The sequence below is a fragment of the Botryllus schlosseri genome, chromosome 1 (genome assembly GCF_051294905.1).
Source record: "Botryllus schlosseri isolate E-star chromosome 1, Bs_hap1, whole genome shotgun sequence".
In the NCBI taxonomy this organism is placed as follows: Eukaryota; Metazoa; Chordata; class Ascidiacea; order Stolidobranchia; family Styelidae; genus Botryllus; species Botryllus schlosseri.
Window position 1 is genome coordinate 5,100,244 of NC_137236.1, and position 25,161 is coordinate 5,125,404.

The 25,161-nt window shown below is 40.8% G+C and overlaps 4 protein-coding genes and 1 long non-coding RNA gene across 9 annotated transcripts in view; 1 reads left to right on the forward strand and 4 right to left on the reverse strand.

The window, feature by feature from the left end:
• Positions 1–25,161, reverse strand: part of LOC145436146 (serine/threonine-protein kinase PLK1-like) — a 992,061-nt gene that overhangs the window by 755,592 nt on the left and 211,308 nt on the right. The window lies entirely within an intron of this gene.
• LOC145443015 (uncharacterized) overlaps positions 1–25,161 on the reverse strand; it is a 290,638-nt gene that overhangs the window by 126,344 nt on the left and 139,133 nt on the right. The gene's annotated exons all lie outside the window — the stretch shown is intronic.
• Positions 3,479–5,066, forward strand: LOC145437093 (uncharacterized). Its single transcript, XM_080314290.1, has one exon. The coding sequence runs from the start codon at positions 3,594–3,596 to the stop codon at positions 4,569–4,571; it is 978 nt and encodes a 325-aa protein (XP_080170416.1). The 5' UTR covers positions 3,479–3,593; the 3' UTR covers positions 4,572–5,066.
• LOC145451298 (uncharacterized) lies at positions 7,600–13,438 on the reverse strand. Of its 2 annotated transcripts, XR_013918907.1 has the most exons (4): positions 12,730–13,438; positions 12,011–12,136; positions 11,626–11,776; positions 7,600–10,480 (listed from the first exon to the last, which is right to left on the reverse strand). It is a non-coding gene; the product is annotated as an uncharacterized LOC145451298 (long non-coding RNA). The 2 variants fall into 2 exon arrangements; XR_013918856.1 differs by lacking the exon at positions 7,600–10,480 and having other exon boundaries at positions 10,941–11,776.
• The window catches only part of LOC145441575 (uncharacterized), a 232,529-nt gene continuing 227,353 nt past the window's right edge, over positions 19,986–25,161 (reverse strand). The window contains exon 3 of the mRNA XM_080322656.1: positions 19,986–25,014. Coding sequence (XP_080178782.1) covers positions 20,328–24,938 — 4,611 coding nt within the window. The 5' untranslated portion in view covers positions 24,939–25,014 and the 3' untranslated portion in view covers positions 19,986–20,327. The remainder of the gene's footprint in view (positions 25,015–25,161) is intronic.

The following is a 25,161-nucleotide window of genomic DNA, read 5'->3' on the forward strand; positions in this document are numbered from 1 at the left end:
TTGATTCTGCATTTGAAAACATACAGTGAGTCACATGTAGTCTGATAGAAAATGGAAGATTGTTCCACAGAATGGCGGCCAAGTAAGTAAAGGTTCTCTCGCCGCATGTCGATGTTCTGACTCTTGGAACCGACAAGAGTTTTTGCGACTGAGAACGTGGCGTTCGTCCGGGATTATAGATCGTCACTAGCTCACGAAGATACGCTTGAGCACTATCCTTCATGCATTTGAAGACGTACAGACGATGAGACGTATGACACTAGAGACGATACCTACTGTCAACTCCTCAAGTACAATGTGATAGGGGGCAGATTTTCAAGAGCACATAAATTTTTAGCACATAAACTCAATGTACGTAAGTGTAGAAGCAATTTAAACTAAGAGCATTATTAGATTGTGGAGCAGTGGTTCTTACCCTTCACTAAGCCGCGTACGGAATCACAAATAGATTTAAAAATCCACCACAATACATACTATGACGTTACAATCGATCCTACATGTGTACAAAATGACCTGTGCATCAAAAGTGAGTTAAAAGAACAAAACCATTAAAAGATAATTTTCACAAAAAAATATTATAATGAATATATATTGCAAGTCAGGGTGATTTCTGGTGTTCCCTTTCAGAAATGAGAGGCTTCACCTTGGAAAGTGACATCGTATTGTTCGGTCGAAATGCAACAGCGTGATACCAATTGCTCAATTACAAATGAGCTCAAAAGAATTGGAGATGGAATTATCACTGAGAATAGAGGAGTCTCAATTTAGGACCCCAACTTTTCTGCATACGCCCGACACGCGATGTATAATCAGGGCAATAACAATTCGAATATTAGTGATCGTGCCTCATTACCTGCAACTGCAACCCATGATGACCAAGACCGGCATATCATCCCCAATCATATGTATGAGTTCAGCGTGTCTCTTGAACAACGCGATATCCCTAGTGAACTTTCTCCAAATTTCCATTAAAGTGGAGTAATACAATGCAGCCATTTTACCATGATAGAAGAAACAAAAATAAATAACAAAAGAGCAGTCATGCTGAGTCAGAACTTTGATACTTTGAGCCTTTCCAGGAACACTATCCCAAAATTTTGATCCCATATAGCCTATTCGATAGACTGTTCTCTAGAGTTAATGCGGTGTACATATAGCTGACCGGATTAGATTCTGGTGATTCAGCAGCTAGAACATCCAAGCACAGTACCAGATTGTACTTGGTACAAGTCTGGACAGCACTATTATCGCAATGCAAAACGTACCACATTAATCTATAACGAGCAGCCTGACTACTACTAACTGTCAACTCCCCATAATACCCAATTACCAGGCTGTGGTAATTTACAAACCTTACTACACGCATCGCGCGCTTTCGTAACGGTTTCGAAAGTGCCGTATGTCTAGTACTCTAGTTTACAACAAGACAGACATCGATTCGCCGTTTTACGCATCGTGAATGGGTGCGATAGAGGTGTGTCTGTGCCGTGTACTCAATTCGATATACGGCGCTTTCGAAAGTTTGAACATCGCGCGTTGCATACTCAATGCTCGTTGTTAAGCTGTGACATTACGGTATTAGTTGAGCTTTGGACATTAGCACATATATTGGCAGGTGGGTATTATGGGAAATAAGGAAGTTGTTAGTCAGGCTTATTCAGATAACTTAGTTTGTTGTATATTTTGCATTGGGATAATAGTGCTTCCCATACTTGTACAGACTAACTGAGTACTGGAGTTTGAAAAAAACTTGACTTGAATTGGAACTAGCATTACTGACTGTGAATCGCAATCAGAACTAGGCTTTCTTCAGTAAAATCCGCAATCAGTTGACCATCAACTAACTAGGATCATAGTTCGTACAATCTACAAGTCTGGAGCTTTCTATAAAAATCAAGTTATCGTGATTTCAGAATCTAACAAATCGACATATTGTTTACTGAGGCCTCAGTCAGATATACTTTCGATGCAACCTGCCATTTTTTGTGTTAATCATCATTTATTAAAATACACCACAAAATTGCGATATAATGAAAAGATAGGATGGTGGTGAAACTATTGAGAGCAATCTTTCGGTCAGACACCCACCTTGGCCTACATCATATCATGCAAATAATAAGCATGCACACTGCACACTGAATTTAAGAAAGGATATCCAGTGGTACTTTCAAAATATCATGTTAGATAGAACCTGATATTGTGCTGTGTCAGACAATTTGTCTATTCTTTTACTAGTTTGTGTATTTGGTGTTTGATTTTTTGAAGTTGTGTTTGCATTTTCTCAATGAATCCGTGTAAAGTGTGCTAAAATCTTGAAGTTTAGTCCCACCATCCTTTGAAGCCAGTGCTGGGATCAAGTAATATCTCCGAGTCTTTTCCAATTCATACCTACTTGATATCCATCACCAATCAGTGTTCCCCACAAATTAGTCGAAGTCATGATGCCGTTGCCAGCTGCAGAAAAACGGCTGGTGGTATTCCTTGCTTGAAACGTTGAATATCGATAAATTAAATGTTCGGCACGCAAGCTGATAAATATTTGACATTTTGGCACGCTGCACACAAAAGGATTCCGGCCCCTGGTGTATTAAGAATAGGGTCGTGGCAAGGGTATTGAATGCTTGTACAATAACCCAACCTTAAACCACTTATAACGGTAATAAATGATGACATGTTCGCGGAATTTGTTTTTGTATTTTCTCAATGATAATATGTACAATATGATAAAATCATTAGTAGCCAGCGCTGCGATCAGGTGTATACATTCAAGTCCTTTCCTATCCATATCAAAGTCATGCGCATTGCCAATCACCAATCAGTGTTCGTGTAGAAGTAATTATGTAGAAGTAATCGATATGTATAAAAGACGAAGTGCATACTTGTAGGGCGGAATGAATACTACTCTAGTTCGAACGCTCGTGTGAATAAAACGGTCTTGATCTTGCGTTTGAAAACATATAGCGAGTCGCATAGTCTGATAGAAAATGTGATGTTATGGAGCAAAAGTAACGTCAGACTCGGATTCATCCCCCCCAAATTATTTGAGCATGATCAAAGCAAATCATAGCGCAAAAATCGGACGGATGAGAGAGAGAGAGATGATATTATTTCTCGCCTGCACCATCGAGATGCTTTGGCGACGGAGTTGCGATACGGCCCCATGAGGTCATCTAGTCTGCGCCCCCGTTTTTTTTTTCTCCTCCATGCTATCCGTGATTGCTGAGCGCCTAGCAGGATAGCTGCGGATACCATTTTTCGAGTCTTTGGTATGACCCGGCCGGGGATCGAACCCACGACCTACCGCTCGAGAAGCCGGACGCACAACCATTACACTATCTCGCTCGGTGAGTGTTATCAAAATAGAATCGACAACAGTAATTTTCGTGCTGTTGATATTTTTTTATGTTGTACAATATCGCTGTATGACGATTGCTACACAGTCTAATGATACTCTTCGTTTAGATTAATTCTACTTTCATACATGGCCGATGTGGTCATATTGTCATTGAGATAAGCCTTATGCGCTGAATATTCGTTCAAGAATCAGATGGAAATTTGTTCCTCGCATATTCAACTTGAGCATTTGATTTTGAATGTTGGACTTCCAACGCCATATTGATATGCAAGCGGGCATGAAAAATCACAACTGTGATATATGTGGGAAAGTATTTACCAGGAAGGGTAGCATCAACCTTCATATTATGCGTATCCATGCTGGCGTTAAAAATTATAACTGTGATGTATGTGGGAAAGCATTTACACTGAAGGGAGACCTGATGCGTCATATGAAGATCCATGCTGGCGTCAAAAATCATAACTGCGATGTATGTGGGAAAGCATTTATTCAGCAGGGCAATCTCATGCGTCATATGCATATTCATGCTGGCGTTAAGAATCATTTCTGTGATGCATGTGGAAAAGCATTTACACTGAAGGGAGACCTCAAACTTCATATGGATATCCATGCTGGCGTTAAAAATCATATATGCGATGTATGTGGAAAAGCATTTGCTAGGAAGACAGATCTCATGCTTCATTTGGAGATCCATGCTGGCGTCAAAAATCACGACTGTGATGTATGTGGGAAAGCATTTACTAGGAAGCAAGACCTCATGCGTCATGTAGATATACATGCTAGCGTTAAAAGTCATTTATGTGATGTATGTGGGATTGCATTTACACAGAAGGGTAGCCTCAAGCTTCATATGGATATCCATGCTGGCGTCAAAAATCATAACTGCCATGTATGTGGGAAAGCATTTACTAGGAAGAGAGACCTCGTGCGTCATGTAGATATCCATGCTGGCGTTAAGAATCATTTCTGTGATATATGTGGGATAGCATTTACACAGAAGGATAGCCTTAAGCTTCATATGGATATCCATGCTGGCTTCAAAAATCATACCTGCGATGTATGTGGGAAAGCATTTACTAGGAAGAGAGATCTCATGCGTCATGTAGATATACATGCTGGCGTTAAGAATAATTTCTGTGATGTATGTGGGAAAGCATTTACTCGGAAGAGTAACCTCAAGCGACATATGTATGCATGCTGGCATCAAAAATCATAAATGTGAAGTATGTGGGAAGGCGTTTACTGAGAAGGGATACCTCATGTGTCATATGGATATAAATGCTGGCATCAAACAGCATCGATGCGACATCTGTAGGAAATCATATACTCAAAAATGCAACTTCAAGCGTCATATTTATATGCATCCAGACGTCAAAACTGATATTTGTGGGAAATAATTACTATAAGAAGCGTCATATTATGTTGGTGTCAATAATTAAAATGAAGGGGTGCGAAAAATATTTTACTGCTATGTACATAACAAAGGCTTAATACGGATATGTATGGTGGAATCGTTAACTATGTTTGCATTTTTCTGCCAAAACATTTACTCTGTACCACTGTACAATTACCTCGAGTGTCATTCAGTTTGATATGTAAAGTTCTATTGATTGATCATTTCAAAATACTCGATGGTGCTGATAGAATCGCAAGACGGAGAGGACGTCGAAATAAATTGGTGTATTATTTCAATCAAACCTTGGTCTCGAATATGTAAAAAAGTGTGTACACTGTACAGTGTATACAGAGAAGCAGAGGATAACATAGAAGAAAAAGCAATTAAAACTATCAGACGTCAAAATCGTAATGTCGTAAATGCAGGAGAGAATGTTGTCGAATTGGTCACCTTCAATGTTATGTGAATGATTATATTATTCATCCCAATAGCCATGAGTGTAACGTTTGTAACGAAATGTCAATCCTGAGTATAATCTTGAGTGCCAGCAAGTGAGGCATGCAGGGCTTGGTAAAATCAAGTATCGAAGTGATTCTATTCTGAATCGAGTATCAGGCTTCGAATCGTGTACTAAGCTATATTAATTCATTTTGACGTCAAAACAGCGTGAATGATGTGGAAAGCTCTAATAATGTACCTGTAATGCGACCGAAATGAATATCAGTCAGCTCTACATCACAATAAAGAGTATATGTTACTTTTTGACCGTGCCTATGTCATTGCACTTTATTGGGACACCGGTGTGGGTCACGACTTTACGGAAATGTTATTTCAACTAACGCGTGGACAGTTATTGGTTGTTTCGTATGCTGCAATACGACCAATCGAGGTTTACAATCCCCACAGTGGAAAACTATCAAAGGTGTAATTCTCTGCATAGATTAACTCACATAGAAGAGGAGTATTTGATTTCATTACACAAAAATATCACATCTCACTACTGGACTAGAATCATTGAAGTTAATTCCTGAATCATTGTGCCCGCAGCCACACACGCAACCGCTCTGTGAAAACATGGTATCTACTCTGGTTCACATTTTGAGACCGTACAACATATTGCGATTACTTATCCGATGAATACATGTGAAAGAGCCAACCTTCGTTGTACATTCAGCTGTCAGGAAGAAAATGCACGCGGGAATGTTGTGTCTATTTTTTGTGGACAACCTATAAGCAGTCGTCCTTGATTTATGACCACCCAAGTGAAGATTATCTTCTACCAGACCAGTTACTTGATGGTCAAGTAGGCCTAGCTGTAGTTGCCAATTCTGAAAAGTGAGTAGTCGTAGTTGCGCATTTCAGTGCGATTTCGTGTTACCGGTGTTTTGGTATGTGATGGCATTGCAGCCATATTGTCAGCTTAGGGTCTTCGCTATTACCAGTGGCGTATCCAGGGCTTTGTGGGTGTGAGATCTCTCACATTTTGAACTCAAATTAACGTCCTTTGAAATTTGAACTCCGGACATATTCAATATTTTATAGGTCATTTACAATTTCTCACGCATAAGTTACGTATTCGTATACGTGGATTGACCTCACATCGGTGTACGAAATGAATCTCTCGCTCACATACAACGCTAAAGTTATAGAAAATGCAAGAAATCAACGTGGTACTTATCAAGCACCTTTAAACAGTGATATAGCCATAATGGCTGTATGGGGAAGACTGTCTCAATCTTTATTCATTTTGCGTCATCATAGTCAGTAACGGATTAGCCTACTTCCACTTTTTCATTGTTGCCAATGAGGCATCGCGAGCACTTGCGCTACTTACTCAAGTGGCTCTGTTATTACTACTTTCCCTCATGTTTTTTGTGTTATTCGTGATGTCTGTCGACAGCTACGGTCATTTACACCAGGCCGATATTCTTCATGTTTTTTCCTCACGGCCCAATTCTAGCCTTTTTGTAAGACACCGCTTACGCTTAGGAATTCTAAAGTCGACCTCGGTCGGACTAGAACCAGCACCTTTTCATGCTGAAGCCGCGGATTATACCACTGCGCTACTAATGTATTTTGCGGCAACACTACTTACTATTTTGAAAAGTAGAGCGTAGTTTTAAGTTCAGTCTCTGTTTCGATCCTGATCAACCACATTCAATTTTAAAAACTACAGCACTTTTGTGGTCTTTCAATATCTCCCTCTGCAAGAAGTTTCGAGATGTCTTTAGAATCGCTAATTGCGCCCGTAATCCAATGAATAGGTACTCCGTGAATTCCACTTCAAATCGATTAACAAGGTCAGCCTATTTTTAAACCTTACCTGTTATACCTTACTGAGTGACCTTTTACTGTGACACCGACTACTGCAATAATTTAATCCGACACATGATCTATTATGATGAATAGCATTAACTGGCTTTACAGTAGGCTTACCATACGTCCTCTTTTAAGAGGATTTGTCCTCTTTTTTGACTTTTTTGGAAGTGTCCTCGGAGGACGCCCTTTTGTCCTCTTTTTTAAAAATTTAGGTCTGATATGCCGCAAATTAGCACAGAAGTGACGGTCCGGCGGAAATTTCGGAGTGAAAAACGGTGAATATAACTCTGAGCGAAAAGATGACTTTTTTTTTCTTCTAGTCATCCATCTCGCAACGCGGAGAGAAAAACGGTAATTTGAGCTCTGAGCAGAAGTGAAGACCTTTTTTTTTTAGTCAACCGATCACAAAATGGGAAAAATTTACCGATTTTTGAGAATTCTACTGCGGTTTTGCATCTTGCAAATTTCTGAAAAAGTGTCCTCTTTATGCATTTTCAAAATATGGTAAGCCTACTTTACAGAAGAAAGGTTTTCCTGACAAAGTAGCACTGGATTTATTCACACACAACGATCCGGAGTCATTTTACACAAAGTCAATCACATAATATCCATCCGGTCCGGATTCATTGGTTAACTCTAAGCTCAAAAAAGAGTCAGCTGCAGAGCTTAGAGCGATGCAATTTGCAAATAGAAATATACTGCTCGTTGTATTGAGCGTTGCATGAATCATCTTTGCATCTTCAAACATGAATCTTCGTAAGATGGCATCCGTATTTTTGTAGCAGTTTTAATTTGTAGGTTTTGAAGTGCCGTTATCGGTCGATGTAAATCACGGGTTCCCATCATAGGACACCGAATCACTTTGGCGGGGTCCTGGATAATGAAAACGTACATAACAGTAGCACAGGTGCTCAAACTAGGCCCCATTGTAAGTGATATTGTAAATTTCAAATCAACTACGAGTAAAAGCAGAAATTTAAAGTAAAATTAATGCCACATATCTATACTGAGTTACAACTTGGTAGGATGAGGTCATCAAATTAGTCAGTGTTGCTATGCAAGTAGAAGTAACGTCGTAAATTGAGAGTCAATTACAAGTGGAAATAGGAGGTGAGTTGAGCAGTCGGTGATGTTACAGATGAAGTAACCTCATAAATTTCTAATCAACTGCAAGTCGAAGTAACGATTTCAAAGAAAAAAACTACTTGAAGCGAATGATTGTGGCTGAGGTAATCAGTGATGCTACTCGAGTAGAAGTCCAGACTTTCGTAGAGCCATTTCATAAATTTTTCAAGTCAAGTCACGCAAATTCGGACTTTATCCAAGTCACTTGATATATTTTTCAAGTCAAATCACACAAATGTAGACTTTAGTCGATTCAAAGCAAGTCGTTTGATCAATTTTCATGTCAGGTAACACTTTAGTCAAGCCATTTCATAAATTTTCAATTCAAGTACAATAAAATGATTCCATCAAACTTGATCAAATGCTCGCACATGTAGGTACAGAAATATTTGAGCAAGGTTTCCTTCTCGGTTTGCGTGCTCAGGCATTTTGTAGTAAGACTATGTCATGTCTCTGTCAATGTATTCCACTTGCACATCGTCTGTTTACAGAAGTATTAGCGTGCTACTGTTTAAAAGTACGTCGTTGCTATTGTCACATAGTTGCTAACCTGAAATCTGAATAAAAACATCATTTTTGCAGGTATTGGAAGGCCTGCTATTGTAATGATAATATTAAATTTGGATTTGAATTAATGAATTCATTACCAAAATCCCGAGGCCGGTTTCATTCGGGACAATATTGAAATGCTTACATACATCCTTGAGCAGCGAAACGCCAAGATATATTTCACAAGACAGAATCATGCCATATAATATGGAAGCGGTTCTATATTGACACAATTCCCAGTTTTCAGTTCACGTTGAGTATTAGCGTGTATTAGTCTGTACAAGATGGCCACCAGAGTTTGACAGCTAGAAAATCTTAAGTAGTTCCCTAATGAATTAGAAGTAGTCTGTACATTGAGCTTGGTTCGTTACACATGTTAGGGTTCTCCTGTAGCATTTTCAGGGAAACCATCTCACAGCAATCACAGCACAGCGATCACAGCAATCGCTTCTTTTACTTCTAATTGAGTTGAAATTTACGGCGTTACATCTACTTGTGCTAGGACACCAATTATAACTACTTTCACTACCACTTCATGCCACGAGAAGTAATTTTCCCTCGTCGTTGAAATCGCTTATGCAGTAATTGAATAGAAATAATTTACTAGGATATTTCTATTCAAGTAGCATTGCTGACTACTTTGTCTACCTTCTATCTCCACATGAATGAGTTTTGATCTGTCTTTGAATCGATATATTTACTTGTAATTGACTAGTGCTTGGATTGATGTTACTTTTTTCGAGTAGCATTACCGAATACTTTGACTACCTTCTATCTCTGCATGAAATAAGATAGAGATGTCCTGGAAATTGCAACTTTTGCTCGAAATAGAGTGTCATTTTATGGCGCTACTTCTATTGGAGTGGTCTTGCGAACTGTTTTGACCACCGATGTATTTATTGAAATAGATTGTAAGCTCTTTTTGTCAGTGAGCTCCTTTTATCCAGACATAGTGAAAATACAAAAATAGCCTTACCGAATCCAGCTTTATCTGTCACATCCTCCAATCCAATGCACAGGAGCAGGCTGCAGGGTCTTCTGCCTCATCTGTTGAATAAAACTCAGTTTTGATTTATAGAAATTAAATATATAGCTAATGCTAACCCTTTTTTGGTCGTGTCATATACTGGCTAGAGTTGTAATTTGGATCTATGATATCTGCTTGACTCGATATGCATACGGAGTTCTTAACCCCTGTGGATTTCAACGACCCTTTCTGAATTTGAGCCAAATTTGTACACAGGAATATTCTATGCACCATTCTCTGATACATGTTGAACACGATATATACATATATGGAAATCCAAATGGCTTTCATTTGTACCGACACTTTTTGAAATTAGGATTAGCACCAATTTGAATTTCGACACATCGGTCAACTTATACATCAATACCATATTACATATTGAATTTGTTGAAGAATTTCTGATATTATTTAGTTGTCGCGACACTCATAAATTGATTCGAGCCTGAGCCATTACGTGATTCGGATTTTAATATATGAAAGCTCTGATTCGTAGAAGTAGCTAACATTTCACAGGGGAAGTCTATTCAGAATAAAGTCAAGTAGTGGTTAAAAGAAAATAAATACACACCCATATATATAGCAGACTCGTCGATCAATTTTTTGAGTTGACACTCAGGTTCTGCCGTAAGTTCTGGTGATTTGTAACTCTTTATGTAGATCGCCTCTTGCTTGTCACCAAAAGGTTTCTGTGTCTCCGTATTCGCGGCAACTGTCATGTAAAACAATAAGCTGATACAACTATTTGATAATAGCACTTGCCTTTGCGACAAGGGGTGGACAATTTCTTTTACTTTGCAAACAGATAACAGGATAAACTTTGGATTCGTAAGTTTTTCATCTATAAGACCTCATAAAAAGTCGAAGGCTACTCTATACTGTGGTACAAAAGACACATCCCTGCATACAAGTGTGCAGGTGCGGCTTTTCTAGTTTATTTCATATCCAAACATAACAAGAGCTGTAAATCTGTTCAAATAAATGCTCTGTACTTTGGAAAATGCGACTTACGCTACATGTCATATCTTCTGAATATAGGATTTATTGGTGAAGGTGCTAGTTACCGGTCTTATCGGTATCGGACAGTGTTTCAACAAGATTCTGAGTCACAAGTCAATCTTTCTTCTATGGTAATTACTCCAATCATATTCATTTCCCAAACAAGTCAAGTCCAAGTCAGAGTGCTGAGACTCGAGTTACAACCCTAGTCATGTTCAGCTCCTAGGATTCTAAAAACACTCGTTTATCTCACTCTCAACCAGATATGCTCTGTAAAGAAGTACTTTTACTTTGTCAAAGTACTCAAGTAGGTTTTGTCTACTTGCAATACTTACTCAAGTGATTATGATTGTAGACAAATGTCATTTGTCCATCACAATTTGCGGTTCTCAATCCAAACTACGCCTGGAATACTGACCTTTTAGGTGCTTGGTAATAGCTACTTTTAGCTTTACTTGAGTGTCAATTTACGTTGTTACTTCTACTTGAGTACCAGTGATGACTACTTTGACCGCCTCTACTCTCAATTGGCTTATTCAAACAGATATAAGACACTTTCTGACTTTATTTGCCGTAAGTTTTACGACTTCTCTAAGTCATGTGCAATGACTCGAGTCGAGTCATGACTCGCGTCCTTATGACCCCGGTACGGCTCAAAGATCCAATATCGGTCGTGCTCTCATCGTAACTAAGGCTGCGCACAATGGTTCAAGCAGTCTAATTTGAATCAAGTATTTATTCCAATGATTCCGGTCGACAAGTTAGAAATGATTCTCTCCAGTGCTAAAATGATACTCAAGATGCTAACACTCGATTTTGACCATCCATAACGATATTAAAGACTTGTAAAAATCTCACTTTTGAAACTTGGCTCCAGTTGACTCTCCGATATTGTAGGCGTGATAGCCAAGCAGGTGACCGGCAGTTCTTGTGGAATGTCGCCTTGAAAGACGCATTTGACAGCGCGCGATCCACGGTAGTTCATTCTCATGGGTCAATCGACAACAATCTGTGAAAATCATGGTAGGTCAGTGTTGGAAACGAGTCACTATGTTCAAGTCACAAGTCATATCGAGTCATTGCACATTTTGCATGGAGTCAAGTTACTCCATTTTTCGAGGCAAATCAAGTTACTTGATTTTTGAATGTGACTCGAGTTGAGTCAAGACACTTGACAAAGTTGACGCGGTCATTCCAATACTGTGGAGCACATTAGAAAAAAGGCAAAAGAGTTATAACATACCTTTTGATATGATCACAAGCTGGTGGTGATTATTTTGTAGAATCGTCAATTCATTCTTCTCCTAATGAAAGTTTCCTGCAACGTCTGGCATTCAAGCGGTAGCTCACCGACCAACAATGCATATACCTACGACAAAGAAAAACATGCATCAACTTATCAAGTCGGATGTTTGTTGCTAATGCTGGCACAATGATTCGCGTCCAAAAGTAAGAAATGATTATTTCCAGCTCTGAAATGAAAGGCTACTTGCCACAATCAGTTAATTTTATGAACCAGAATTATGATTTTGCCGCCATTTTATAACGTGTAAGGCTGTAAACCTCGATTGACCGTATCGCAGCTTAAGACATATGTAGTATTGAAGCGAGAGCTACAGTATAAAGGTACACGGTTAGTGGAAATGACATATATATCAAGTCGCGATCAAGTCACAGCAATGTCACATAGTACAATGAAATAGCAATGATTGAAACGATACCAAATTATTTTATGTGATGTAGAAATGGCATTACATTATTTGTGGTCGCATATTTGAACTATCCACAATTTCCATAACGTCATGCCGTCACAATAGGTGATAGTCAAATACTCAACCTGTAGCCTAATACTCGGATCAGGATAAAATCAGTCAGGTACTCGATTTAGCCCAGAATTAGACCCTTGCGACCTATTTTTATAAAAATCCTTAATCAATAATGCTATGGGTGCATCATACTCACAAAACACAACCAAGGTGTCCACTTCGCAACCGTGTCCATCCTTGCCGAGAACTTCCGGGTCGTCGATATAGTCGGGAGTGCCGCAAAGAGTATTCATTGTGTGGCTTTCACAGTCGACCTTGGTAGCTCAACTGAAATCTTCAAACTTTTCCATATTGTTCAGGAATAGGTTCTCCAGCTGTCAGTTAAAATTTTACATCAAGTTACACCAGTATATCAAGTTTCACAAACTACCAATCCAGTTAAATGATGGCGAACTACGGTAACTGCTGCTTTCTTGAGTAGTTCTAGTTTTAGTTGTATATTTGTGTATTTTAAAAGAAAGCAGTTCTAGCTCAAGTTGTGTATTTGACTAAAAATGTAGTCGCCAATATCTCCAATATTTCTTAGCTCACTTGTAATTCAAAAATTAAATTACCAGTTATTTGCTTAGCTACAGTTTAGTTAGTTAGTTGCAGATTTTCAACGGTCGTTGGTTATAGTTTTAGTTACGAGTTTTGAAAACTGAATACCTTAGTTCTAGTTGTAGTTGCACATGTCAAAAATCCAACAGTTTGCACTGTCTGTAACCACCGCAAACAATGCTACCTTGATAGCCGTGTGAATAATATTACAATCGTGAAGGTAAACGACTCCAAGCAGAATCTGTTGCATGCAAGAGCGAGTCTCGGCTTCAGTCATGACGCGTCTTTATTTATCAATGCCCATCGACCACTGTCAATGAAAATAAAATCTAACGGGGTTGATAGAATGAAATTATTAGCAGTATATGTTGGGCACATAAAAATCAGTTGTTCTCAACCGTTTTGAGCTCGGGGCAGGTAAAAATTAATCTACAAATATTACAGATCAGTGAACCTTCATAGTTAGAAACTTCATATCACGCTGCTATTTTGATATTTGACTTGTTATACGTGGGGCTGTGCAAAATCGAATACCTGACTGATTTGAAACTGAACCGAGTATTAAGCTTCGAGTCACGTCGAGTATATTTTGCATCACACTGAAGATTATTTGACATTTGATGGACCGCACTCTTTGACAATGCGCTGAGTTGACCAGGACTTCACAAATATGTGATTTTTCAGAAACCTGTGTATAGCTATGCTGCGTACGTCCGATTCAGGTTTACAGCCTTCCACGCTAATTCTCGTTGGTAAATTAACTCTCTGCTACGTTTATTAGTAATCATTTTGACTATTGTATCAGAGAGCTTATCATTCCAGTACTCGAACAAAATTCATGGCTCACACCTTGACTCAAATCATTAGAATTGATACTCGATTCAGATCCGAGTGCTCGGCTGGATATTTTTCCAAATTAGATTAGAATGATAACTACCGTTTTTTTCTCAAATGTGCTCAAAATTAGAATTACAGCTACATCCTTTTTCACAATAAGACTAGAATTACAAAATTTGCAAAAGAAATACACCAAAAATCGGTAAACTTATCAATTAGTTGTCAAAGTCTGCCAGAAATGAACCTTACAGAGCTGATGCAATTGCGAGCTCCACAGTTTGAGATACATTACAGTTGTAACAATGAAATGCTTTTACCCTTCTTTTGGACAACTCGAGAAACCTTGTCTTGGAAGAATCTGTAAAATCCAACGACATGCTTGTGATTCAAACTGCGATATTGATGATCTCTTGAGATATATTGTCTTTCTGGTGATCATACGCGAGCATTTGCCGATAATTCAGATACCAGGTACTAGTGTTAGTTGCGAATTTTGAAGAGTAGTTCTAGTTCTATTCATTCATTCAATAGAACTTTGGTTGTCGATCAACTAGAAAACGAATGTCAACATTTGGTGTGAGTCATGATACCGGTGTTCTTGCAGCCAGCTCAGAGTCATCGCCACTATGAAAGAAGTAGCACCGGGGTGGTTTTACAATCGAACCCCTCTGATTTTAAACTCGAAAACATGTCATACTGAAATGCCGATTCTATCTCTAATATTCATTAGCTCATATAAAATTCGGTATTTCGTATAATCAGTTGGGCCTATTAGTCAGTTAATAAAGGATGTTTACTACGCTTTCACCCGGACTTGAGAAGAATTGAGTTACTGAAACTGATCAAAAATGGTTATTCTACTTCAGCAGTTCCATATGCGGCCCTGTGGAATGTGTTTCGAGCTACGATAGAGATGAATTGTAGCATCAAAAATATTACCACTTCATCAATGTATGTAGCTGGTTTATTTTAACAAGGTGTAATGATAGCCTGACCGATGATATCGTTTGGCTAATGATACCGGCTCTATAGTAGAGTTTGAACTAAATCGGCCATGAGAGTTAAAAATATCGGCAAATTTTGCGACGTCACGACATGGTAGCAGGGAAAAGTATCATTTGCGATTGCTACATTGTGAATATTCATCTATTTCCCGTAACTTACAAGTGGTCACGTTGGTACTCCAGTATTGAAGTAGAAGTAACATTGTAAATGTCTACTCGAGCACAAGCACAAGTAGTGATTTCAAAGTAGGTACGGTAATACAGCGAAGTATTCTAGACCTGGTTTTGCCGAAAAACTGAACTGTTACATAGGAGCGTACAGATGCATCCTTTCTAGTATATTTCATGTCCAAGTCTAGCAATGTCCCCCAAGTTGTTCAAATCAATGCTAGGAAGGTTTGGAAATGTGCCTTACGATAGTTGCCATATTGTTTCAATATAGGCCAAATATAGCGGGGTTTTCGGTGAAAGTGCTACTTATCGGTATTGGCTCAAAAATACGATATCGGTCGGGCTCTAGTTATGATGAATGAGACTCGAGTACGCGGCTAGAAACGTAATACTCGATTCAGAATAGAATCAAACACGAACTCTAATTTGCTAAGAGCTTGAAAAAAATCTTACCGTTCAAACTCTATAGAGGTCGCCTTCGCTGTAGTTGGCTTTCCGAGAACCTGGGCGCCATGGTCAAGCAGGCTGTGGGCAGTTTCTGTGACTCTGCTTACGTGTGGTCAGATGCATGATTTTTACCTTATTTCATATCCAAGTATAGCAACATCTGCGAAGTTCAAATAAATCCTCTGAAGGTTTGGAAACATGTCTAAAGCTAGTTGTCATACTATTTCAATATCAACCGAATATATTGTGGTTATCGGTGAAGGTGCTACTTATCGGTACTGGCTCAAAATACGATATCGGTCGGGATCTAATTATGATGAATGAGACTCGAGTACGCGACTTGAAACGTAATGCTCCATTCAGAGTCCAATTAGTCAGGAACTCGATTTTGCCAAGGCCTACAAAAAACTCACTGTTTAAACTATGCAGAGGGCGCCTTTGCTGTAGTTGGCTTTCTGAGAACTTAGGTTCCATGTTCAAGCAGGTTGCGGGTAGATTCCGTTAAAAAAACTCGCTCGCCAGCACTTCATTACAGAGGGTCGTTGACACGGGTCGCTTGCCAACATTCCAGTGAGAAAATCACGGATATGATTCAGGATTTGTGGAATTAAAACTATAATACAAATCAAGATATGGATATCAAATATTCAACTATTTCCGTATTCGGACGGGAAGTATCAAGTATCAATATAAGACACATTGTCCATATCAAGTTCAGTTGATATCAAATCAGAGTTCATTCTCATACACACAAGAATGCCGAATGTCTGTACAATAAGCTTGTCTCGTTTCGTGCTACACAGTCCTGTATAAACTTCAAGAAAATCAAAATTAAATTAGAATACAGACAATTTAATTAGACAACTAGAGTTATCTGACCCGAGTGTTGTACTGACCACCTCCTACCTGCTACAATGCACTACTGCAAGCAACGTTACCTCGATATCCCAGTAAAGGATCTTACAATGGCGAAGATAAACAACTTCAGCAGAATCAGTTGCATGCAATAATGTGCCTCTTGTCAAGTTTCATCACCGACTGACAATAAAATAAAAAGATAATAGGATTGCTAGAATGAAATTATTGATCTTATTTGTTGGGAATTGCTAAATGAAGATGGATTAGAATTAGAATTATGACTTGACTCCATATTCTTCCAAATTTGACCAGAAGTTGAAAGATAGCTAGATGATATTTCCAAATCAGATTAGCAAAATTCTTAAAAGACATAAACAAAAATTAAGGTCATTACATCAATTGTAATTCATACACAATAATACATGATAGCCTGCTGTTAACACACATAGCACTACCATGTCATGTGTAATTTTCCTGGATGGAATTGCCATCCTATTAAATTCTATGCACCCGACACTTTAAAATTCATAGTGATAGCCCGACAGCATTCTTGCGTTATAGTAGCATACCAATAGCATACTGTTGATTGGCATTCTTGAAACCGTCAATGGTATGTAACTTTTGTCTTTGTGACCCTACATAACAGCCAAACGAACCCAGTGTGCTTCTGACTTAGATTAGATTTGACCGCTTGTTCTCATTGGACAGTCTGCTAGTACCGAGCCCTACAAGGCTGATACAATTGCGCTACAGTTTGAGAGACATTGCATTTGTAACATGGAAATGCTGTTACCCTTCTTTCGCACAACTCGAGAACGATGTGAACAAAATCCTTGTCTTGAAACATCCGGGAAATCCAACGAGGTGCTTGTGATTCAAACTGCAATGGAGACTGATCTCTTGACACATGTTGTCTTTCGCATGTTGCTTCACGAGTAGTGCCTGAAATTTAGATAGTAGGCCTAGTACTGGTTGCAGATTACGAAAAGTGAGTAGGCCTATGTGTAATTCTAATTCAAGTTGCACATTTAAAAAAAAAACAGTTGAGAAACAACTAGAAACGCGTACCAGTGTACTGTCGTGATATAGATTACTATCCTACCCATTCGAAATTTCATGCCTGTGATGTCATATCTGGTTAATGTAATAGTATTTAGTAGCCTAGTTAATGAAACTCGTGATATACAAATTCTTTTGAATTCTCTACTAGTTGCTGACGATTACCCCTGACCAGTGTGGGCCAAATGCTGGTTCATTTTTTAATATTAATATGTTATTCGATTTTACCAAGGAAATATTGCGGTCAGTTCACCTGCAATAATACTACCGTATCCGTTTACCAAGAGACCACAAAATCGATGTTGTTATCTGAGTGAACAGCTGCACAGTCAAATGTTTCTCATCTATATGTAGGTGGGTTATTTATATTCTCACACAGCAGCTAAAACTTGCAGTTAGAAGAAATTCACCATTCCTGCTAATTAATTATATTTCGCAAATTCTATGCTTGTATCAAAACAAACCACATATTACTAAAGTATAATAAAATAGTAGAATTAGTTTAACCACATAGGTGGAATAGGTGGAATCTGTTTTTCAAGTAGGACTAGAAGTCGAGCTGAGAATCAAGAGATATTACCAATGCACAATTGTCAAGAGGTGGTCCAATTTAATGTGATACATCAGCTTCAAAAAGTATATGAGAATGACAACTTACAAGCTTTAGACCGAATCCTTGTTTTCACTCGTAAGGGTTTCACAGAAGCAGGCGTTGGTGCATACGACAACTGCAGTCGCATAGATTCCTTGTGTTAACAAACTTGACACTTTTGGTACAATTTTGTAAGCGAAAACTTGTTACGTTCCGTGCTCCAAGATTTCAAATCATTTCGAGAATCCCTCTTTGCCAAGAAATGGACGTTTGTGTATCGTTTACTGGTAGAGTCATCTCACACGAAATCGGGATTCTCTCTAGTAGCAATGTGAACGTTATCACACATTATCGTGAAATCAAATACAAATCAATCTGCAAAACAAAATATTTTCATTGACAGACGGACTGACAAAAATAACTTATTTTGTCAAATTTCACTGGCCAGTTGATAAAATGCTAGGATTTTTACAAAATATTTGTAACAACCTTAATAACTTGCAGTTGGTAGCCAAGAAGACGGGAAATAGAACTAATGACACAACAAACTAACTAGATTGAATTACGAAGCAGCTCGTAAATTTGTATATTATCAGAATCAGATCGATTTTCCACAAGAACATCGGTACAAGTTTGAAATGGGAGAATATTTGTCCCCAAAACCCACCTATTGGCTACACCACTGTTCGTAGTGATGACTCTAGGCTAGCAATGGCTGCAACTGCAAGAACATCACACAACAGAACATCGTAATCACGATTCACACCAAACGACGACACGCCTTTTCTAGTGGTTCGGCAACTAAGTATAACTAATCCCTTCACTAAATCTTCAACTAGAACTAGAACTAGTCACAAAACCATCCATTATAGTTGATTGTCAACTAACTAATTGATAGTTTGCATAAGTCTACATAGAAGTGATAGAACCTCTACGTCCTCTAGTAAAACAAACAGACAAAAATAGAATAGCATACCAGATATTTAGCAATGAAGAAACCGTGATTTATAAGTACTGTACCAATACCAAAGACATCAACGATAATGCAACAAAGAATGCAAAACTAACCTGTATAAGTTCCTGAACTGCCCTTGAACAAACGAGCAAAGAACGACGTATGATTCTGATATCCCGTTGTGTAGTCCAGCTCCAGAGATATAATTTGATATTCCACAACTTGCTAATCACACGGCGTGTGCGAGAATGGTCACCATTCTACGACACCCTTAATATGTGTTATCCAAACAGAAGCACAGCACTGACATATTACTTTTTTTTACCAATAAAAAATCTAATCAGAGAGGGGGAGTCCCCGATCAACATTGTCGCCGAAGTCAACGAACTGTGAACGTATAGAGTAGAATGATATTTTATTTATTTTGTCGATCAAGCAACACAGAATGTGTTGTTAACAAGCTTCTATGATGTCGAATAAGATTTTTTTCCAATTACTAAACTAGCATTATATCAGCAGTTAGTAACCTTTACTGACATGGCGACCGATTAACGCAAATCTCCAAGCCTTCTGCGGCCCATAATATTCCTCCAAAAATATGGTAGGGTTACCATACGTCCTCTTTATTGACTTTATTTCAAAGTGTCCTCGAAGGACGTCCAAATGTCCTCTTTTTTTGAGAAATTGTCCTCTGTTTTGAAAATTCTGGCTAAAAATAGGTTTAAATTCAACTGAAATATAGCAAATTAGTGCCCAAGAAACGTTCCGGGTGTTGTTTTGTGAATTGAGCGGGAAAGTTGACCTCTTCTTCATTTTTTTTAGTCAACCAACGGAGAATACGACAAAAGGAGTCGGGTCGGAAAAATGACTTTTTTAGCGCAGAGCGAATGTTTGTAGTTGTATAATTGTATATCTGACTCCAAGATGTATTCTTGATGTGCAACTTTGCATTTATTCATAGGTTAAATACCGTAATAAATGATCAAACTGAAATACAAAAGAACAGTTGCATCGACTAGCCTAATCCCTATTGCTCCAACAACTCACAAGACGTGGGTGCTAATACATACATGCACGCACGTCGCACAATCACAACAACAAGACTAGATCGCTCATGCGTTTAGGGAAACTACTAGAGAGAGATTGTAGTAAGAGATAATCACACATCCCCCCCAACTCCTAACGAAATCAACGAGCATTGAGTGAGGAGTTTAAAATACAGCGTGTAGAGAACGTCCAACCAAATACTCTAATGGCGATTGAAGCGGGAATCAACATAAACTTTGTGCCCCAATAACGTAGTCCTTGTGCCATACTGGCGGGGTAACATTTCTGCCTGAGCGCTGGCGTCTATCGTCAGACGGTGCGGGTACACTAGTGTCGTCGATCGGTACTTCAACTGGTAGATGATCTTCTGCACTCGATTCGGTGGATCTCAGCAAGCCAGGGTCTACCTCATTCGACTGTCCACTTAGAGCGGGTGGCGAAACGACTAGAGGTGACGTAGCTGTGCCGGGAGACGAGACCGTTGGCTGAAAATATGTGTGCTTTTGGTTCGGAAAGTACGGCTCAATCTTGCGTAGAAATTTCCTGTTACGTAGCGTCAATCTGGCGGAACCGTCCACTTTCACGAGGTACTGGTCATGGTCTCGGCACTGAACCACAGTGCCGGTTCTGTCCCAGCGAAGGGGATAACGACCGTTTTGGTTTTGAATGCGACAGACATCACCTTCAAGAAGTGGTGATAATGGCTTAGTGTTCAACGACAGAGATTCCAGCTGCTTCGCAAATCTGGTACGTAACGTGTGCTCGCGACTCTGCCAGAGGTTCCTCCATAATGGCCTGATGTTGCGCTGGGTGAAAACTGGGACCCATGCTTTGATCGGCAACGCATCTTTCAAAGTCCTGCCAAATACTATTTCTGCAGGGGAGAGTCCATTCGCGGGGTCGGGGCAATTGCGAAACTGTAGCAATGCCCGAGTAATTGCATCGGTCCGGATGCTGCCATCCTGCGAAATGTTGCCGAGAAGGAGTCGTTTCATCGATTTCACCGCAGCCTCCGCGCGACCATTTGACCTGGAGTGGTAGGCTGACGACAGCCTGTGGCGCACCCCCCATTTTCGAAAAAATTCCCGAGTGCTGTGCGCAGCAAATTCGGGTCCCCCGTCACTGCTAAGTTCTTCGGCCACACCAAACGTGCCGAAGTAACTTCGTAATGCATCTTGGAGTCCGAGGGCTCCAGACGTTTGGCCACCGTGCTTCACATGGAATATCTCTGGCCAGTTGCTGAAGCGGTCAACGACGACTAAATAGTGGTGGCCTGCGGCGGTGCAATAATCAGCGGCAACAGCTTGGAAAGGGTAGGTCGGTATGAATGGCTCGGCCGGAGGCATGTATGCTTGACTCGGTGCCATTTTACTGCAGTTGTCACAACGTGCTCGTGTACGTGCTATACACTCAGTCATCCCAGGCCAAAATACTGTGGCCTGCGCCCTCTGTGACATGGCAGCAGTCCCTTGGTGTGCCGAGTGTAAGATTTCACAGATAACCCCTCGCAGCGGCGGGGGAACGACAATCCGGTCATTATACATGACAACATCGTCTACGATCGAAAGGTCGTCGCGGTACCGCCAATATGATTGTAGTTGAAAAGGCAGTTTGTCCGATTTGTCTGGGAATCCTGATATGATGTGATTTTTTAACTCACTGAGAATAGGATCGTATGCAGTACTGCGCTTTACATCGTCCCAGGAGACAACTTCAATGGCATTCAATGATGCTCGGGAGGCAGCCACGATGCTGATTTCAATCAGATTGGTGTCCTCATGAGAAGCCACGATACTGTCGCAGTGATCCAACGGCATGTCATCCACTGGAGTCGAGGAAGCAGGGTGCCTGGAGAACGCATCAGATGCAGGAATGAGTTTGCCAGGAACATGGACGACACGGAAGCGCCATGACAATGTGCGCTGCTTCAGGCGAAAAATCCTTGTGTTAGTAATTTCATCAAGGGAGCGGTCCCCAAAGATTTTTACCAAAGGTTTGTGGTCAGTGCAGATGATAAGATCGTCACATCCGAGGGTGAAGAACTTCGTATCTTCTAATGCCCATGCGATTCCAAGCGCCTCGCCCTCTATAGAACAATATCGTTGTTCGGCGGATCGGAGGAACCTTGAGCCAGCGAGAGTGATTTTCCACCCATGGACGCAACAGTCAGGGGTCAAGGAAACGCATTTGCAGTACTTCTGTCGCAGCCAGTAGCCAATGCCGGACCTTGACCAGTCCGGGGTCAGGCACGTTCTTCTAGTGGGGTCAAAGATACGTACTCCATCTTTGATTGCGTTGATGAGCTCGAGCTTGGAGTTCGCGAATGCATCATCAAGTTCGGAAGTCCAGCAAAATGGAGTTTTCACGCTTAGTAACGGTTTGAATGGTGCCATAATGGTAGAAAGCCGGCCATAATGAGAAACCTGGTTGACCAGCCCAAACCATGCACGTATATCTGCTATTTTTGTTGGCCGTGGGAAGCACTGTATTGCTTCCAAGTATTTGGGCAGAGGGCGAACATTCTCGGCAGTAATTTCGAAGCCGGCGAACTCGATATGTCTGCGGCAGAACTGGAACTTGGAGGCGTTTAGGATGATACCTTCACGGCCCATTAATTCTAGATAGTCAATCATCCTCCACCAGTGCGTGGCAAGATCATCGTCCCAGAGGACCGTGTCGTCCACGCACTTCGTTTTGCGTGGTGTGTCGGCAATGATGCTGTCGTAGCGGTAAGCGTACCCGTCGCCACTGGCCAGGTATCCCTGCGGGGCCACTCTATACCGATATCTCCCGAACTCAGTGATGAATGTCAGAAGGTGTCTATCCTCTTCACGCACGGGCACGGAATGGTAGCCATTCCAGGCATCTGTGACAGACCTGTAAGTGTTTGGAGGTATCGAGCGTGCTTGTTTGAAAGGAGGCACAACATGGTGTGTTTCTCGAGAGCAAAAGCGGTTCAGCGATTGGAAGTCAACAACTCTCCTCGGGCTGCCATCTGCCTTGCGCACCCATATGGCCCTATGACACCAGGTCGTTGGCGTGTTCGGCTCCACTTTTTCAATCACCCCCAATTTTACGTCCGCCTCCAACTGCTTCTCGATTTCCTCTTTCCAATGAAGTGGAATGGGAGCCGGTGTGTGGACTGCAGTCGGTGTCGCCGACGGATCGATATGAATGGAAATAGGCGGCCCAGTCATGGTTGGTAGTGGGCTGTGTTTGCACTTGTTGAATGTGGATGATGCATACCTCTCAAGTAACCACTGCTTCATTTTATCCACATTCTCCGCACAAGGCTGGAATGGCAGCTGCTGGGGTCGTGAAGGAGGCGTGGACCTCCGTGGGCAGCTACATGTTTGATGTGGGTTACCCTCAAGGGTTGACTCTCGTGTCGCGTGGAGTGCTGCTGCCCCAATCTGAGGAAAATCGGGCCCAATGATGCCCAACTTCTGCATGGCATCTCGGCTAAGGTAGAAGAGTTTCGTAGAATCCGTAATGTATACCATCTCAGCGGTTTCTATGACATCGCCAGAAACTGCTGCACCCGAAAGTCGCAGAAACACAGCGCCCAGGATGTGGATACACTCATCATTAGCTGCAACCAAGCGTTTCTTTACCGGGATGAGATGCTGGTCCTTGAAGCCGCATGCTCGAAACAGTTTCAATCCCATCAAGGATGATTGTGCACCAGTGTCTGATATCGCCTTTACCTTCTTGGGCGATATTTTGGGACGCTGGATATTGAACTGGGCATAATCGGCTTGCCGGGTGGAGACCAAAAGATCAATGGTCGGTTGTGCCTTGCAGTCTTTCAGCAACCATCCGTATGTGCCATCAAATATGTGATGGTCTAATATGACTTCCGAAGCATGAGATTCTACAGTGTTTTTGGTACGGTTTGATACTGAAGCGATATTGATACTAGAAGCGGTGCCAGTACTAGGTGTCTCCGATTGGTTGCTTTGTCTCCAGCAGGCTAGACATTGTTTAAACTCGCGCAACCTCGGCTTACCAAACTTCCCATGCAAGAATTTATACTTCTTCATGACACTGCCACATTTGCCACATTTGATGACTTGAGAGAGATCGGGCAACGGCTTGCCAGTAGAAGTGCTGGCCGCAACGCTAGATTCATGCTGATTTCTCAATGTGGGGGAGGTGGCACGTAGAGCTAATTCCTTGTTTTCAATAATCTGGACAGTTTCGTCTAGCGATTTTGCATCGAGATTTGCAACACTAAGGACTTGCCGCTGAACCTCATCATCAGCCAGGCCGGCGATGACAATATGCTTAACAATTCTATCAGAAAAGTCATTGACTTGGGTGCAGCCAGGCTTCGTGCAATTCATTTGAAATGAGCAAATTCTTGCAGACGCTTTCACCTCGGCTAGAAATGCACTGAAGGACTGTCCTTGATCCTGCTGGGCCGAAAATAGAGCAACGGTGCGCATGCTTGTGGCGATTTTGACAACTGCTAGAGATTCAATAGCTTTCAGCATATCACCTTCACTGACCTGATTGAAGTCACAGACTTGTTTGAAGAGGTCGTTCGATAAAGTTATCTCGCAGCATTGCCAAAGGTGGCTCTTGATTAGCTTGTCGGGTATCTCGGTCCCTTTTTTAAAATCGTCCCATTTTCTGAGGAATATTTGCCATTCCTCGGCAGTGGAGCCACGCGAAATGACGGGTCGTTCCATGACAGGTGGTCTCGAACGCGAGACATGAGGACATGTTGTGTGGATTGTAGCATGGATATTGAGCTGTGTGACGGCGCCGGCCGTATCTTCGGATTCAGTCTCATAATTGCAGTCTTGGATTGGGCAAGAAAGCTTCGGCATGGTTAATCCGTATTAAGTTTGATCATGTGCAACTTTGCATTTATTCATAGGTTAAATACCGTAATAAATGATCAAACTGAAATACAAAAGAACAGTTGCATCGACTAGCCTAATCCCTATTGCTCCAACAACTCACAAGACGTGGGTGCTAATACATACATGCACGCACGTCGCACAATCACAACAACAAGACTAGATCGCTCATGCGTTTAGGGAAACTACT